The sequence below is a fragment of the Pithys albifrons genome, chromosome 1 (assembly GCF_047495875.1).
Source record: "Pithys albifrons albifrons isolate INPA30051 chromosome 1, PitAlb_v1, whole genome shotgun sequence".
In the NCBI taxonomy this organism is placed as follows: domain Eukaryota; kingdom Metazoa; phylum Chordata; class Aves; order Passeriformes; family Thamnophilidae; genus Pithys; species Pithys albifrons.
Window position 1 is genome coordinate 108,082,217 of NC_092458.1, and position 18,960 is coordinate 108,101,176.

The window sequence follows — 18,960 nt, forward strand, 5'->3', positions numbered from 1 at the left end:
GAAGGTTCCAGAGTTTTGCATCTCAAACAGCTCAAATACTACAGAAACTGTATTGCTTCATAATAATTTGTTTTCACTTAATTGCTAGAGTCAGGTGTTGTGTATGGACTGTAATAAACAGATTCTCAGCTAGAATAAATGATTAAAACTCAATTGCCATCAGCAGAGGGAGGCTAACTTACACTGGTTTAGAAGCCAATCCTGCCTGTTACAATATTTAATATCAATCACATAATTGTTCAGTTTTTCAAAGACTTAAAACAGTAGCAGTGTGGCAGGAAAATACATAAAAATGAATTCTCAGTTCTACTATTCTGATTTTATGCAGGAGTCAAAGCCTTGTTTTTATTCAAGTATTTCACATTCATTTCGTAAAAACCCATTCTTTAGAAACAAAGAATTATATTTTGCTGCTTAACAGATGGCTCAGAGAATAGGTTCAACGGCAAAATTACTTATGAAAAAATGATCTTTCAATAGAAGTAAACATAAGCATTTTAACTCATCTTCAAGATATCCCACTGGTCGTGGAATGAGGTTTATATGAAGCCATGCACTCACTTACTAGTTGCAAATATGAATTATCAGGGGAAAAAAATTAAGAGAGTTCATGGCTTTAAAAGCTGATGAAATGATTTGATAAGTAAGCTGTTAAATGGTGTGATTGAGTTTGAGCTTTTCTCTGCTGGAAAGAGTGGTACGGTCACTTAGATCACTCAGTTTATGAATATGTTTTGTATTACTGTGAGGTATTTTTGCTGATGAAAACTTGCAAATTGAGCAGGAATGGGGGATGTGGTTGGTACCCACGCTAGAACACTTTAGTTGTTCACTTTGAACTCTAAACAAATTTTCTCTTCTAGGCCATAAATCAGGTAAGCAATTAAGCACATTTTGATGTGACATCAAATTTGTGCTTTAAGTGCTTTCCTAAGTTGGAAGAAATAAGTGATGCACTTCCATTCGTTTCTGAATCAAGGTCTTAATTTTTATCCTGTGTTAACCAAATTAGTCTGATATTCTTTGCTGACAGAAATTTGTATGTCTTGGTGTTATCTTGCAATGGTGAAATAAAATTCTTACAAAAACACTTTTCAAATATGCCACCTAATTTTTAACATGCATCTAGGGGTCTTCCAAAAATAATGTTTTTAGCCTCACAGAGGCTAACTTAAACCAGTCTCTTAAAACTGGTGCTGTGTTGAGGAATAGGCCTCACTAGAGGATTGTTAAAGGTGTGGATGTTGCTGTTTAGTCTTGACAGATAGGCCTCCACCCATCATCCTCCAGGGACCAGTCAACCAGACACTGGCAGTGGATGGCACTGCTTTGCTGAAGTGCAAGGCTACTGGTGACCCGCTTCCTGTCATCAGCTGGTTAAAAGAAGGATTCACCTTCCTGGGCCGAGACCCTCGGACATCCATACAGGACCAGGGGACGCTTCAGATTAAAGCGCTGCGGGTGAGTTATGGGGCCAAAACGAGCATGGCAGGTTTTGCAGGGCTGGTTCTGAGCTGTTGTGTGTGCCTCAAGCAGCTCTGCCACCTTCCTGTTGGCTTCAAAACTGTCTTTTTTGCTATGCAATTCTCCCCCATGTCCACATCCCATTTCATTCTTTGACACTGTGTAGGGCAAAGTGGGGGGAAATAGGAGAGCAAAACTAGTATCAGATATTTCTATGAGAATTTCCTAAAAATAGGATTGATATTTAAAATTTTATGTATGTTGCAATACAACACACGAGTTGGGGATGAATAGAAATATAAAAGGACAGTCCTTTCGATCTTTTCAGTTAGTGTTGCCATGAAGCCATTGGCCTCTCTGGTAAAACTTAGAGCAGTTCCTTGGCAACACACCTGATCATAATTTCCCAAGGGCTTGTAGTGGTAGCACGTGATATGGAGTTCATCAGGGTTTGGCCATACACTTTTTCCATCAATGAGTCTTGTCAGTCCTGAACTGGCTGATTTATTCCAATGTTATGCTTGCTGGGAATATTCCACAAGGCTGCAAATGGGAAAAGACAGCTATTATTGTACATGCAATAATATGCAGCAGGATTTCAATTCAGAATAAAATACCTATTGTAATATTTACGTTTTGACACACAATATTATAACATTCCAATTGGCTTTTAATTTCTCCCTCTACAAAGATAGACGTGTATTTCTTTTGTGTGTATTTGGACAAGCATGCATAAGAAAAAAGAGTAAGTTAAATGTCCTTATTTGTCAAGACCTTAAGACAATTTCAGAAACCATTTGATTTCATCAGCAGAAATTTCTGCACTTAGGTTTTTCCATTACAAAAATGTCAATAAACATAACTACTGATGACAAGACATAAAGAGCAGGTTTTTTTTTCTGATACCATCTCATCAGACATTATAGAAGAATTGTGAACTTTCTTGGAACGAAATGGAATTTATTAAAAAATTTATGCTGGCTTTCCTTGAGTAAACAATTTATCCTTCCTCCCTGGGCTGAAGGCAGATTTAGGCCATGAAGGTTAATGCATTTTTCCTGTAGAGCTGGATTAAAGAGTGCGCTTGAATAGTCAAGATTCCCCAGTAGTGTTAGAAAGCAGCAATTAAAGGTGGAACCTTAGTGATTTCAAACAAACTTCCTGGCATTGATGATGGGCTTCTGTGGAGTGTCCATGAGGCAGAAGCTCCTGGGATACCTGTCTGCATGCAGCTATGCAAACAATGGAATTGATTCTGAATCGTGCCAGCGCGTTAATCTCGCTGTCGGAGGCCCAGAATCTGTAAACTACAGGGAAAAAATGCTTGCAAGGGGAGAAGAAAAAAAACAGTATTAGTAGTGAGTGTGGTTTTCAAAGACATGAGGCTTTTATTGATCCTTAAGTGGCTCATTCACTAGTAACCAATTTTCCTTAAAGATTCAGAAAGGCATTTTTATGAACCCCTCTATGCAGTAATGTGCATTGTGTGGCTCAGATTCAAGAACAAAACTACACAGAACCATAAAGCCCAGATTTCTCCCGTACATTGACATTTTTATGAATTAAATATGGATTTAAGTCTGGAATGTTTAACTTTTCTCTGAGGTCTACCTGATCAAAGATTAGCATCACTTCCTAAGAAAAACTGGCCATGAAAATGTCCAAGTACACTTACATACCCAAGTTAAAAATAAATTAATATTTATCACTCACATGTCCTCAGCCTTCTGAATGAGGCTAGATTTAGATTAGATATCAGGAAGATACTCTTAACTGTGAGGGGGGAGCAGGTTTCCCAGAAAAGTCGTAAATTCCCCATCCCTGAAAGTGTTCAAGGCCAGGTTGGATGGGATTTTGACCAGCCTGGTTTAGTGGAAGATTCCCTTTCCATGTAAGAGGGGTTGGAAAGAGATGATCTTTGAGGTCCCTTCCAAGAGAAACCATTCTATGGTCATTTTCTGTTGTGTAGTTCCTTCTGTTACAGCACAAATTATTCAGGAGTCTGCAGCAGTCACATGGGCCACAGTCATAAGTATGAACATAGAGATGTTTCTGATGAGCCAATCTTCTCAGTTGCTCTGGGGAAGACAACTGAAGACTGACATATATCACTCAGTATCTGTTCAGGCAGCTTAACACTGATGGAAATCTCCCTTCTGCTGCATGGAAGTGTACCACACCAGGTCTGGGCACTTGCATTAACTAAGGAACAAAACTGTTTATTTTACTGAATGACAAAGATTTTTCCATTCCCCTCCTCCATTGTTTTTTCCACAGCACAAAAAAAGTATAAATAATTGAATTATCAACACACTGTGTCTGTATCTAATCCATCCACAGTCTAGAAGTCAGATAATTTACCATAACTTACAAGAAGCACCATATCTCCAGCTTGCTTTGTATGTTGAGTTTGCCTTCTTCAAGTTACTCTGTCGAGTATACTACATACATCACTGAGTATGCCTTCCACCATCTGTCACCATAGTACACAAATGAGTTGAGAACCATAGCCTTGAGAAAGATTCCCCATTATCACATAATGAAAAATTATGTATTTAATAAAAGCTCAGAGGAAGCAAAATAAAACACTGCTTCAGAATGCTAGAAGGCTCTCTCCTCTGGAAAATCTCTCCTTTCAAGAGTCTCACTTCATTAGCAGCACTGCTGTATTTTGATTGTCTGAACCACCATCAGAGAGGTTTCACTGTTGCTTGTATTTCATGGAAGGAAACGGAAATGAAAGTTATGCTCCTTCAGACAGTTGATTCGGCATTAAGGAGTTGCTTCTTCCCCCAAGAATGGTACTCTACACTCTCAGTGTATCTGAAGAAAATGCCAACAAAAATCAAACATGACTAAGATAAAAATCAATTAAATTATATATCAACAAGTAATCTAAAGAATATCTTGCTCATTTGCCTTGACATTCTTCTTGAAGTGTGAATTATAAGCACATATGCTATAGTATCAATCTGCATTTAACAGAAAACCCATTACAATTCCTTGAAGTTCAATAAAGTTTTTTGGATACAGTTCTATTTCCTTCAAGTCATCTGATGGTGAATATAATTCTTTGTTATCACTAAAATCAGCACTCTCCCTCTTCTGCTTCCACCTCCAGATTACCATGCTTTTTGCATAGTGGTAGGAGAGCTCCTATGTATGTTTTGTGCTTCATAAAGTTACAGTTTTCCATCCATCTCTGTACTCTTCACTAGTTTCTGACTCAGAAATCTTTATTTTATATTTAAATTAGGAATAGGAAAACACTTGGCAAATTTTCTAATAGAACAATTTGTACAGTGATGAGATTAATATTGACAATCTAATTCAAAACTGTTTCCCCAAATAAGTTTATAATATTTGAACTGGCAAGGGAATCACAGTAGTTTTATACAAATGATTTTTTTTTTTTGCCACCAAAGGGCCTTGCAAGCCTGAAATAAAATCACATGTGAAACAGAGGAAAGGTAAGCATGGTGTAGGAACTAATTTAATCTTGCTATTTGAAACTTGCTTGGTGGACTGTCTGTGTAGAGAGAATTAACAGTATTTGTATGTGTGGTGTCCTGTGTTGAAATGACTTCATCTGTCATAAGAGTCTAAGATGATGTAACATCCTTACTTGGCACTGGAACCTGTACCTCTGGGTCATCATGTGGTAATGAACAGTGAGATTTTACCGTCTGAGAGGTTGTTATTATATTGTTACCTGATTTCACCTGCATTTGTTGTAACCAATACAACACTGGCACTGTCAAAAACATCCATTCTGTAGCATTTACAGTACTGGTACCATTAACAATATGAAAACTAGAATTAGGCAAGTATTAGAAGCAAGTAATCTTATTATAGTTCTCTAAAAGTAAGCCACCATTAAATGATTGTTGGAAAATATCTGGTGTCCTCTAGTCTGGTGTAAATGTAGGCTAAGTCCTTCTTACCAAGAAAATTGGAGTAAACTCAGCTGATTCTAAAAGGTTTTTAAAACTACCCTTATGCCCTTTTTATGTCCAGCTGTCTGATACTGGGACTTACACTTGCGTTGCTACAAGTTCCAGTGGGGAGACATCTTGGAGTGCCGTGCTGGAGGTGACAGGTAAGTGACATCCAGGGCTGTCTCAGCTGGCACACACTGAAAGTGGAGATCATATTACAACAGCCTGACTCAAATAATCCATTCTATAACTTCTGGGATTGACACAGGGAAGATTTGGATGAGAAAGCTGTGTTCCTTCACATGCCTTGCATTTCATTCCTATTATCTTTAAATGTCCATTGACATTGCAACAATTTTTGTGTTTATCTCCAGTGACAGAGGTAAGCTGTAATTCTTCTAAACAGGATTGTTAGTAAACTGTGGATTTATCCAGTAACTGACTTGGCCAAGAAAGCTATTATGCCTACACAGAGGCATTTCAAAGTCCAAAGTGCTCCCTGTGAGAACTGGAGTTGATTTAGATACAAGGAACTTTCTCATCTTTCTAAAAACTGAGGTTTTGGTATTTTATGTAAATTACAGTAAAGCTAGTGGAGTTTTGTTTTGTTGTTGGTTGGTTGGTTGGGTTTGTTGCTCTTTTTTAATATATTTATATATAACATTTTAAGTTTTGATTTTTTTTCTTTCAGCATGTACTTAAAGAATGCCAGCTCTTCATCCAAAAGCATATCCAATTTTTCAGTTCTTTACAGATTAAGAATATTCATTATGCTGATTTTTGCAGGTGTTTGCCATGCTTTTCATTTTAATCATCTACTTAGACCAAATTATATAACCAAGGATAAAAAAATAATTGTTTTATATTTGCCCTTCACAGAATCCGGTGGAGCAACAGTCAGTAAAAATTATGATATAAATGACCTCCCTGGGCCACCATCCAAACCTCAGGTCACTGATGTTACTAAGAACAGTGTCACCCTGTCCTGGCAACCAGGGACCCCTGGAACCCTACCAGCTAGTGCATATATCATTGAGGCTTTTAGGTATGTGAATTATTCCACTTTTAAGCTTCTTTCTTTCTAAATTTGCTTAAACCCTGGTACCAGCTGTTCTCCTGGTATTGTGGTGTTCTTTTGGGCTGCACACATATCATTAGAAGTTCATTGAATGACAACTCTAGAGCAGGCATTGATTCTTATTTTTTTAAAATTGATTTTTTTTTAATTTATCCCTTTTTTAAAAGTGATTAATTGGAGGAGCACCTGATTATTTCTACAGGTGAATAGGAATATAACACAACAATACGGTCATTATTTGTTACTTTTCCCTTAACATTGCTGGTCAGTGAGAGTGTCCTGTGGGAATGCTGCATGTTCTTGAATGTCATAGTACAAATGGTATGAAAATAAGTGGCTGTTCCTGAAAGCTCTCTGCCTACTTTAATTCCCGCTCTTGTTAAAGCAGTACCTATTAAAGAGTCAAATCACTTTACATTTCTGTATCTGTCTTAGATAGATGAAAACTTCTAAACAAAAGGACTAATTTTGATAATTTAGGATTTTAGAATTACAATTAGACTCCAGCTACTCCATTCCATACCACAGCAATTACTATGTGCTAGGGAAGAATTTCTGTGCTCCAGTTCAGCAAGTTGGTTTCAGCACAGGCCGTGCCTCTGACATGGATCTGTAATAGACATTTCAGCTTTAAAATCCACACATTCTTAAATTTTTTCATTAATCAACAAATAACAAATACATCAGTTCAGCTTTTAATTAAAATTCATTCAAGACTTTGTCAAAATCATATCAGTTTCAGCTGAAGTGCTTCATTCTGCTCTACTAAGGTTTAGGAATATTATTGTATGTGTAATTTGTTGGTTTTGTTTTAGAACTTATTCTTTATGCATTGCATGAATGAAGAAATTGAAACAATATAAAGCTCGTAGCTTTCCTTTTCATTTTTTCTCTTAATATATTTAAAGATTTTTTATTAATAATATATACAACAAAACACAGTAAAATAAATTTTTCTTTTTAAACTTTTGTGATGTTTCACCCTAAATAAGCTTTTATGACATTCCATCAATAATGTTAACAAAAGCCAGACATTTTCATTAAAAGCTGTTTTTACAATCACACTTGAAATCTTTTCATATGGTGGATGTAATTTAATTATTATGTTGAATTTAAAATGTAGTGACAGAAAAAATATTCATATACTTTCATTTAAAAGCAAATTTTCTGAATTTTTTTGGTAGCTTTTATGAATTTAATTCAAGGGGACTACTTTTCTTCCAATTACAATTTAGTGACATAATTTACTTAGCAATATAGAAAATTGTTCTTTTAACAGAATTTTCCTTTTTAAGTCTCATGTTCAATAGTAGTCTGTTTATCATTCAAATTTACTTTACAACTTTCCACACTTTCCTTTTGCAGGTATTTATTTTAAAGAAATAGCCAAAATTTTGCTTCTGTTGCAATGAAAAATACCTTTGAGAGCTGTGTTATTTTTTTCTGCCACCTCAATGAGTTAGTTGAAACAAATGTTTTTAATTTTATCCTGCTTTTACTACTTTTTCCTGTGTTTAGGCTGGATCTCGGGTTACAAAAGTAGGTTGCTTCACTTGTTTATTTTTCTCTTGCATTAGTGTATAACTTTCCACCCTATTGTCTTTGCAGTCAGTCTGTGAGCAACAGTTGGCAGACAGTGGCCAACCACGTCAAGCCCACGCTGTACACTGTGCGAGGCCTCCGCCCCAACACCATCTACCTGTTCATGGTGAGAGCCATCAACACACAGGGGCTCAGTGACCCCAGCCCCATGTCAGATCCTGTCAGAACACAAGGTAAGGGTGGTTTAAAGGTTTCTGTGCTTGAGCTAAAATAGAAAGACAGAACTGAGCATTGATCAATAGGTCAGTCTGGCCATTTGACTTGAGCACATTAAAGGAATCGTGAATCAAGCTTAACTAATAAAGATAAAAATAGTCCAATGTTTGTTGTATCAGTCTGGAGTTTAGGAGAGATAGGTTACCTACTTAAGCCATTGTGCAGTGTAGAACTTTTGGTTTGCCCTTAGATTCATTGTGCTTCTGGTTTCTGTTAGAAGTAATGTGAGTTACCCAAGGTTTTCTGAAAAATTCTTTGAATACTATGCTCTCCTCAGTATCTTTTCCCTATGTGTCCTTTCTTCCTCTTCATTATTATTACAGAGATATACTGTATGTAACAAGTGCTTATGACAGGCAGAAACCATGTTTAACATTAGTTTTAATCAAAAGAATTGCCCAAAATATCTGTAGTGTGTTGATTAATCTGATCAACCATTTAGGCAGAAAATTCATGTAAATTAAGGCATCTGCATGCTAAGAATATATTGAAGTTGTTCTGAGGAAAGTGCATTCTATTTGTATAACTACATTTCTGAGTTCTTTATATTAATCCACTGTCTAAAGCAAGAGGGAGGACTAAAGTAAAATCCCTCATTTATGGGGTGGCAATAGGATTGATGGCTGTGATCCTCCATACCTATTGAATAAATTATTGAATCCTGATCATATTGCATCAAGTTCTAACTGTATATAACTGCCACAAACAAATTTCCCTCCACAGCATGGATTTTTTTTGGCTTTAACAAGACCTTGCTGGAATAATTAATTCAAGAGTGTAGTTCTGTGTTGCATAGGTTGTGATACAAGAATTAATAATTCTTTGGAATCATAATTTTTTGCATCCAAAGCAATAGCTCTTCTCACAGTTAATTTAAATTATATCCTCTTTCTCTGTTATGAGTGTATGAAGAGAGCATCCAGCCTGTGTAAGTGGTTTGGGTACTTTGCTGGTCCTAGATGGAAAGAGATAAACAAGGGTAGGGTGATATTTCTTTTATTGTATAACAATCACATCCATTCTATCTCATCCCAGCCTAGTCATGAATAAATTTCCTCCTTAATAGTTATACCCTCAAAATAATAATCATGGCTGGAAAAGGAGAAACAGAGCTGCTTTCTGAAAAGCTGGAGGAGTGAGTTCTGCAGGGATTTTGTGGCTTGACTATCTACAGAGCATCACAAGTTTTCTTCTTTCTTACTCTCCCATTATTATAGGGTGACTCATACTTTTCATTGCAACAGCCTTTTAGTCTGCATAACTTATCACCTAGGTTAAAAAATAACAACTTTGTTTGGCATTTGAGTGTCAAGTATAGACTTTTTATCTGACATACTGACAAGTAATTTGATTTCAGTAAAAACATGCCTTTTAATTAGCTACAGCATGTGTTGCAGCTTCCATTTCCAGAGCCTGTTTAGCAGTCAGGCACACTGAGAATTGTACAGGATTTATAGCTTCTTTGCAAGCCTGCAGTTTAATAGAATTAAATCATAAAATCAATTGAAAATTAACATAATGTTTTGATGTGATTTCTAATTATGCCTGAATTCAATTCAGTCTCACAGAAGAAGCTGACACACAGTAGAAAGCCTATTCACAGTGGCCATGGAGAAACAGCAAAGCAGCTATAGCAGTGTTTTTTTAATAATTTGCAACAGGTGTCTGTGGTAGCTTTAATAGCTGAACATTTAATGTCCTGGTTTTAAGTATGGCAAATGCAAGTAATAAGATTTTATGTGTATTTTCACCAGTGGACCACAAGTAGACAGTCAGGTATTTTCAATAGACTTACCTTATATTACTTAAAACAAATAAGGACAGAGAAATCATAATTACTCTAAGAAAGGAGTTGATTTCTTATTGGATTATTAATGGACCAAATTATATATTAAAAATACACTTTCAAGAAACTATATATAATCCTATCCCTGAAATTTAAATTAATAGCAACTGATAGTAAATTCACTGGAGGCTGATAAAAGAGAGGTTATAGAAAACAACTAACCAATATTATTTTAGAACCCTCTTGCTTGAGTTATGATTTTATTATTGCAATACTTGATGATATCCTTAGAGATAAATCCACTGCTTTTCCACCAGAAGCCTCCTAGGAACATGACAATGACAAGACATTATGGTGTGAGCATCACACATGAATGTTTTCAAGGGTGCATATCAGAAAACAGAATTCCACATGTGCATATCAATATTAATTTTTTACTGATATTAATTCATGTTTTTTTATTCTGAGGATATGTCCCAATAAAATTATGAAATGCCATTCATACAAACATTATGTAGAAATGTATTTTCCTTGGAGGGAATGCTGGTACTTTGTTGGTTGTATACCATGGGGTAACTTAAATCTCAATTGTAGCTATGTAGCTTTTTGTGGATAGCAGAATAAATTATCCTGTAGTCTGAGTTGCTCTCTTACAGATGCATTCTATAATCTCTCTGTGTTTCTTAGTTGATTTGGATAGACATAATTGTTGCTCCAGCTCCTTGGCTGGCATACATATTTGGATTATATTCAGTTTTGAGATCCTTGGAGCCATTTTAAATTGATTATCAATAGAAGCCTGTGGCAATATTGTTTACTGGCAACTCAGAACCCATAACAATCCAGAATTAAGAACCTGAAATATGGATCCTCAAGAACTACTTGCTTTCAAAATCTAGAGTAATGTGATTCAAAATCAGTTGTTATATCTAAATATTCATTTTTAAGGCCTCTATTATTTCTTTTTAATAATATTTAGAAGATAAATCACATGATGCCTGCTCTCATATTTAAGTCCATCAGAAGGAGAAAAACTTCTATGTGCATATTCTCTTCACTAGCACATGATGTTGATTCAAAAAGTGGGAAACTGTCTTTGACTAGTGAATTCCAAGGGACAACCAAGCAGAATTCACAGATGCCTAGACAGGCATGACCATAATTTATGAGGCCTTTTTGAATATAGTCTGTGCTTGTGTTCCAGATCCCCTCTTCTGGAAAAATTGTAAGCAAATTTCAGCTGAAATAATCAGCATGTGTATTTCTAGCAGGCATTATGCAGTCCACATAGAAAACTGCCATGGTGAGGGCATCTGTAACTCTTGACAAAGAATGGTTGTGTAAGATCCTTGAAGGAACTCTTGGAGGGATCCAGATTTCACTGGTTCTTATAGTATCTTAATTTCTCTCTAAGTTGGAGAGAAGGAACATACTACAGGGATGTATTAGCTGGGTGATAGAAGTAGCCCAGCATTTTCCTTTTGGCTCAGTGTAACCGAAAAGATACATTGCCCTTCTCCTTCACCATTTTCTGACACATGTTCTGTTTGCAGTTTAGCAAAGGTGATACACCTTCATTCAGTTTGACACAAGGATCCAAATATGTTCCCTGAGGACTAGGTACTAGGATCACATGTGGTGCTGGAGCTAGAGTCACAACTCTCCACATGTGTGTACCAAGTATCTTCAGATTGTGACTAGAAGAAACAATTTCCACACACACTTTGAAGGGCACATAATCTTAAAAAGAAAATGTTTGTGGTGGGTTGGTTTTGTTTGGCCTTTTATTAGATCAGAATTGGTTTGTTTTCCCAAATTAATTCATCTTTTCATGTTTGCACTAGATTTCATTATCTATGTCTGTAAAGGGAAAATTTGCTTTGCAGAGAAAAATGTTATTTTTAGTGTTTGTTTTCTTGTGTGCATGGCATGTGGGGAGGGGAAGCTTAGTGACAGTTAGGAAACATATAATGACTTAATGTCATGTATGCTCCAAGAATTAAAAAAAAAAAAAAAGGTACAAAACCCCAAATCTGTTCTTCAGTTATACTAACCAATTTGGTTCCAGGCATCTAGGCAGCATTATTATTATCTGAGTATTTTGGAACTAGTGAATGTTACATCTCTCTCATCACCTAACAGAGCAGAGAAAACAATGCCATCTAGTCTGAATATTCATTTTAAGAAATTTAAATTTCATGAATTTCCTAAGTGACTAAAGGTAAATGGTTTACTTGCATTACTTGCTATTCTTTGGAGTTTGTATTTCAACCTTAGTGCTGTATTGGTTTAAGAATAGTACTATAAAGGATATTTAAATCAAGTCATTAATCTACTCAGTAATTTTTATTGATGCTATATATAGCTCTTCCTATGAACATAATGCTTTTATGTGTGTGCCTGGCAGATATCAGCCCACCAGCACAAGGTGTAGATCACAGGCAAGTCCAGAAAGAACTGGGAGACGTCATAGTACGGCTGCACAATCCTGTTGTGCTGACACCCACAACAGTTCAAGTCACCTGGACGGTAAAGCCTTTGTTATTACCTTAACAGTACTTTCATTTTGCCTGTTTTGTCTAAGCCCTTCAGTTTCTCACCACCCAGAAAAGCTCCATTCTTCACCCTAGCGTGAGTGCTCTGACAAGGTAACATTCTACAGGAGGTGCATGTGTCTCTGTATACATATATGTTTACATGTATATATATTTTTTTATATATGGTAACAAAATAGTCTATTTTCTCTTTCAAGTCAGGCAGGTTCAATGTCTTCTGTCTTCTGCTCAAAGTGAGTTGGCTGTCTGGCTAGAAAAATATAAAACTGAATATGCTTAACATCCTAATATAAAGGGTAATTGATCTGTGGATTCATTACTGTGCATGTCAAAAACTAATCAAAGTTAAAAGCAACACGATATTGCTGTACGAAAAAGCACTTTGCACTCCAAGACAGAGACCTCTGATAATACCCTATTATTTAGTGACCCAAAAATAGCCTTCCTACAGGGCACTTGCAGTGAAGTCAGAAGCATGTGGTGCTAATGCCTGATCCACTGTGTAGCATCTGGTTTTCTAGCATAAGCCTTACCCATAATCAGTGAACATCCTTTCATTATAGAAGACCAGAGTATTTTTGGCAGTACTTAACAACATTTCTATTTGAGGGGTCAAACTACTGGGTAGACTTTCTGATACAGTGTTTTGGCTTTCAAAATGCTATGTTTCCCTTCTTGAGGCTTGAATGAAAGGATTTGTAACAATAGAAGAAGAGTGTTCCCAGGGCATTCCACACCAGAAAAGAGTGCTTTGCCCTTGGAACATTGCCCCAGAGGACAGAGAGCCACTAGTGGAAGAGTGAGAGAAATGATACTGCTCTGTGCATCACTGAAACTATTGTTTAATATAGGATGAATTCTCCTAAAGGGGTATTCACAATACTCAGGGGTTTTCTTCTACATGTCATATTGCTAAGAGGTTAATGTGTACAGGGGATTACACAACAGGAGATAAGAAGTGTGGTGATAGATTGTGTATTATAAGGATTACTGTTGTTTTTGCACAACTCAGCCATATTTATCGGAGCTTATGCACCATGCTTGTTCTGACAGCTTTCAGTGGGAAGGGTATAGATTAGAATAAATAGAGAATCCCACGAATTTGTCTTTCTCAGATGACTATTTAGAGTATGTGTCACTGTGGTTTTCCATTGATGGTGTCAACATGCAGCCTACCTTTCTAAAAATGCTCTCTGTTTTAGCTGCATACCTCCAGGCTGACTAACCTTTGTAGCAAACTCTTTTCCCCAAACAGATGGATCAGTAGTTTAGAAACTCTGGACATTAGCAGCCAGTAATTGTAAACCTGAATCACATCCATGTGGTGCTCCTTTCTTGGATGTGACAGCTAGCAGAAATTCAATTTCATAAGACAGCCCTTGCTTTAGGCTGTACTACAAAAGGGACCTTCAATATAAGCAGAGTTTAATTTTATACTATGCAACCAATGCCATTATATTATAATGAAATATATGTTTTTATGTATTTATGTGTGTGTGAGTATATGCAGTATATATATATATATTCATCTAAAAGAGTCTCTTGGCCCTCTTACTGAACAAGTAACGAGTAAAGAAAACATGGAAAAGTAAAGGTAAATTGTTGGGAATGCTCTGGATGTCAGCTTATTGGGAACATCCTCAAAGCAGTGACCCAACGCCACCTGACAAGCATAGAGGTCTCTGTAGAGACACTTTGGAATTGCTTATGGGAAGAAAGACACAAAGAAAGATCTCTGAAGCAGCTAATTAGAAACCACCCAGCAACCAGAACAAAACCAATTCATTAACCATAGTCTCTAGGAAAAAAGCCCACTCTATCCAGAGAATGAAGTCCACACTCTTAATATAAAATGATTAGATAGTGTAGCTATCATGCAAAAGGACAGAAGTGCCATGAGAGTCATAAGACTCTTTCTGTTGACTTTCTGCAATTCAAAGAGTGAATGCCAAGGAATGTCCTTGATTACTGAATTTCTGGCATCCTGACTCACAGCAAATTAACACCACTTTTTTCCTCCTTTACGAGATTCTTTTGGTTTTGCTGTCTTTTATTTTTTTCAAATTTGAGTTTAAAGTTTCCAAAATAGTTTCCTGCTACTGTGTTGCAGTTTTAAAATATGTACATACATATACACACATATTTTGTCTCTTTTAAAAGAAGGTCAGGCTTACAAAGTCAGTGTTTAAAAAAAAAAGAATGTCAGAAGTTAGGTTTTCACTGTCACTTCAATTTATTCCTCTTGTGTCTAGATATTAAAATATAGCTGTAATTATCTGGTCACATAGAGGATCTCTTCTTCATGGAGCTATTCAACATTTCTTTTTATCTTCTTTATTCACTGTGTAGTGCCAGGTCTTATTAAATTCGTACCACTGAAATCTTTTGTTGAACAAAAAATTATTAGTTTGTCTCACATGCTTGCTTATCTGTCATGCTCTCAACCATAACATTTGGGTTCTTCACAAATAATACTGAATTTAACATCACAATGATAAAAATGTGTCATTATCCTAACTTTACACATTAGAGGGGTGAGGCGCAGAGGTAGCTATTGCTGATGAGACTTGTGGAGTCAGATATGCCCACTGCTATCAAATGGCTAATTGTAAGCCTTGGACATGAATTGTTTCCACTTGTATCAAAGCATTTTGCATTGCAAGAGCATATGGGATACTCCAAGCATCTTTTTAGCTGACCTCCACTATGGTTCAGCACTTCTAGCCTCAGTGGGCATTAAACTGAAAGTTTCATTAGTGGCCAGATATGAAATGTTTCCAAGCATTAGAAAGAAGCCCTGTGGCACAAGCAGGAATAAAAAATAAGCTCTTCAATATGACAAAAGAATTGTTGCTTTGAAATCCTGACTGTCTTCTAAGAGATTACCAGGCAGAAGGATAATTTATTTACATTTGTCTTTTAATTTGATGTAGATTTTAGGTGAACATACTTCACTGGAAGCTTCAAAAGTCAAGTCCTTTAGACTCTCTTCCGGTGTATCATCCCTTTTTGCCTTGTTCCTGTAGAATAGATAAATGCTAGTGCAGTTTGAATTTCCAGATTGCTGTGAGCCCATGCTAGTGAGTTCAGCACAGCATGCAAGTTATTCTGCCCAGATGAAGAACTGCTGTGGGTATTGCTGTGGGAGCAGAGGATTCCTTAGGGTATTTTGGGGTAGAAATCTGCATACTACAGAGTATATTGCAAAATGTCTTTAGGGTGCAGATAAGCAGGTTTGCCTGGAAGGAGCTTATATTTGTATCATAAGCTGCATCATGAGTTTCTTGCCGTGTTTTTAACAATCTAGTAGCCCTTGAACCTGTCTTGGGTTCTGCTGGGGCATGTGCAGATTTGAACATGTAGGGAAAATGAGTTTCCTGTTCTGCAGAAATGGTTTTGTAGATACCTCCTGCACTACATACTCATCATAAAACGGGGTGAGAAAACACACAGGACCAATTATACTTGTAGGTCGCCTTAAAGCATTAGGTCAGTGCTGAGCAGCACCTACCCAGTAACAACTTCTGCCTTTTAAGGAGCAACTGTATTTTCTGCTTCTGTCCTTTGAGGGAGAAAGCGTATATTTAGATCAGCAGATCTTGCAGATCTTTTGAGCCGGTATCACTGCTGCTTATACAAATTCAAGAGTAGTTAAGTATCACAGGAAGACTAGAAATATTCTCTGAACCCAGTATTTCACCTCAGAGAGTTCCTGCAATCACTGAAGTGAGCACTGAGCACTTTGTATAAGGAAATGGCAATCGTTTACACACAAAAAAAAAAAAAAAGAAAAAGAAAAAGAAGAAAAAGAAATGAGAATACCTAGAAATTACTTCATTCTTTCATCGAGTCACAGTGCATGTTTCTGCAGCTCTGCCTATGTGTGAACATGTACCAAACTTACAGACTTGTTTAATGTTTAGCATAGGTGAACTAATTTCTTTAATGCTAAGCATATAAGGATGTTTTAGTGGCCTGCTGTTAGTGTGACAAATAATTACCACAGAAATGCAGAAATCTGTTGAGTCACAGGCTTTGTATTATAGATGACTGTGTGTGCAAATATATATAGACATAATACACATATGTATGTACATATGTGTATACGTATATGTACATGTATGCATATGTGAAATGTACCTGTCCTATACCTCACAAATGTCTCTGGTTAGTCCATGTAATTATCCAAGAGTAATGTTTTAATAATTTGAAGATTCCAAAGAAAGAAATCCACCTTTCTCAATAAGTGAAGTAAGTGCCCTCAGAGCAGTTTCAAACATTTTGACCTCACGGAAGGCCCTGTTCATTCAGAATAGCTTTAACTGGGCACGAAATACAGCTTAGTATTCTCTCCTCGATACTGAATGTAACTGGATGTTTATAGAAAACATTAAAAATGCATAGTGTTTTCTTTTGTCAGTACCCTCCCTGACCTTAGGGCAATGGACTGAACTCACTGTCAATAACATGAAATTTGGGCAGACTCAGCCCTGTTGTAATCAAAAGTTCTAATTGAAAGCTCTGTGAAACTTGTGTGATCCCCAAACCAAACTAGTTTATAAACATTACAGCCTTGTTGTACTACTACATTCTGTTTTCATATTCCTTGAATTGTTTAGTCTTTCAGGTTAGGAACTTAGAAGTCTAGGAGGAAAAGATGTGTATGGACAATTTGTGTATTACCTATACATAAGTAGATAAAAAGATATAATGGAATCAAAATTGTGAGACTGTAGGCATACTATAGTGATCTAGTTCTTCTCAGTGAGTTGATGGGTGTGTTTGTGTTTCTTCCTTGCTGTACAAAACACTTTCCATACCATTTGTAGCTACATACAAGTATTCAGCCTAGTCAGTTCTGAATTTTCAGTTGTTCTCCACTAGGCAGCAGTCAGCAGAGCTTAAACATGCAGCAAAGTAAAAATTAAAATTTCTAAGAAAGATATGTCATCTTTCAGTGTAGTTTCTAACTCAGAAGTTAGGCAAAAATCAAACTCGGTGTTTGATTATTAAACTTCGTAACTTTATATTGTAATTTAGGTTAAGAATCTGTATGGCAAAGTGCATGAAAGTGTTATTTTTACTGAATTTTGTAGTAAGAGTGAGGTTCATAGAAGTCTTTATGTCCGTAAAACATTTAGTTAATCAAAGTCAAACATGGATAAAAACAATTTACTCTGATTTACAGACTCCCTTCATCTGGAAACAGCTGCTTAATGTTCTTCTTAAAAACACAGCTTGATTCTTTCGGTATTAACAAGCTATTATTGTGAGTTATATCCCTCTTTCAGTGCATAAATTCACTTAAAGTGAATGTAGAGAAGTTTATAAAATGCAAGCTTAATGTTGTTGTAACATATGTTGCAAGGTTTTTAACAGTGACATTTTTGATGAAAGACATTTCTGCCTTGCTTTCATAAATAAAGCTTTCTTCTTGCCCTGCTTTTTAATGTCTAAGAAGCTGTCCCCCCTCTGAATGCCTCAATAAGCTGTAACAAGATTACAGAAGTGTCATAGACCATGGTTTGTATTTTCAGCCTTAAATTCATTTATTCTTAAGAGAAGTCAAACGAATGTATCTTTAATTCTGGAATATCTTCGAGCTAGCAAATTGACAAGAACATAAGAGATAGCCTACTTGTTGAATCTTGATTACAGCCCAGAGATTTATCAAACACAGGGCTGTGTAGTCTTGTTATTTGTGTTTCTTCCTTTGCTCTTTGATGGCTACAGAAGCAGCTGGATTTAGTTTAGGTTTATGCATCAAATTATTTTGACTGTTTTTTACAGGCAAAATTAATGCAAGCCTCTTGATAGCTAAAATCATTGTGGTTTGCCTTTTTTGTTTTTCCTGCAAGATAAAAAAAAATGCATGCAACTTCTGCAAGATAAAACACATCTAAAGTTTTTCTTCAAATAAAAATCTAATTTATACTTATGACAAGTCAAAATTGTTAAACTTCTATGCATGGCCCAATCTTGAATTCTGTTTGCCTAGCAACAAAAGCAACATTTCATCTCCAGCTGTTGGCCTCAAAGAAACAAAACCTTAGGATGCAAAGAGACTGCTCAGACTGTGAATGCAAGAAGCAGCACGTCTTTGGAAGTTGTTTTCTCTGCATCTGTCTTATGTTTATTTTACTTTCTGGTGCATCCCATGACCTGTGAGCCAAGTAATGGACTAACTGTAATCATGTAGGGTATCTTCAAAGACTTGTCCTTTTCTGTAAAGAATTTGTTTTTCTTTTCTTCTCATATTTCAGCACATCAGTAGCCAAGATGTGCTTAGTAAGTTTACTTGCAGCAAGCCTTATGCCAATG

General features: G+C 36.3%; 1 protein-coding gene across 15 annotated transcripts in view; it reads left to right on the forward strand.

Moving 5' to 3' along the window:
* Positions 1–18,960, forward strand: part of ROBO2 (roundabout guidance receptor 2) — a 444,791-nt gene that overhangs the window by 348,754 nt on the left and 77,077 nt on the right. For all 15 annotated transcript variants that reach the window (XM_071563317.1, XM_071563336.1, XM_071563371.1 and 12 more), the window contains 5 exons: positions 1,256–1,461; positions 5,482–5,563; positions 6,282–6,447; positions 8,089–8,255; positions 12,492–12,613. In XM_071563317.1, coding sequence (XP_071419418.1) covers positions 1,256–1,461; positions 5,482–5,563; positions 6,282–6,447; positions 8,089–8,255; positions 12,492–12,613 — 743 coding nt within the window. The remainder of the gene's footprint in view (positions 1–1,255; positions 1,462–5,481; positions 5,564–6,281; positions 6,448–8,088; positions 8,256–12,491; positions 12,614–18,960) is intronic.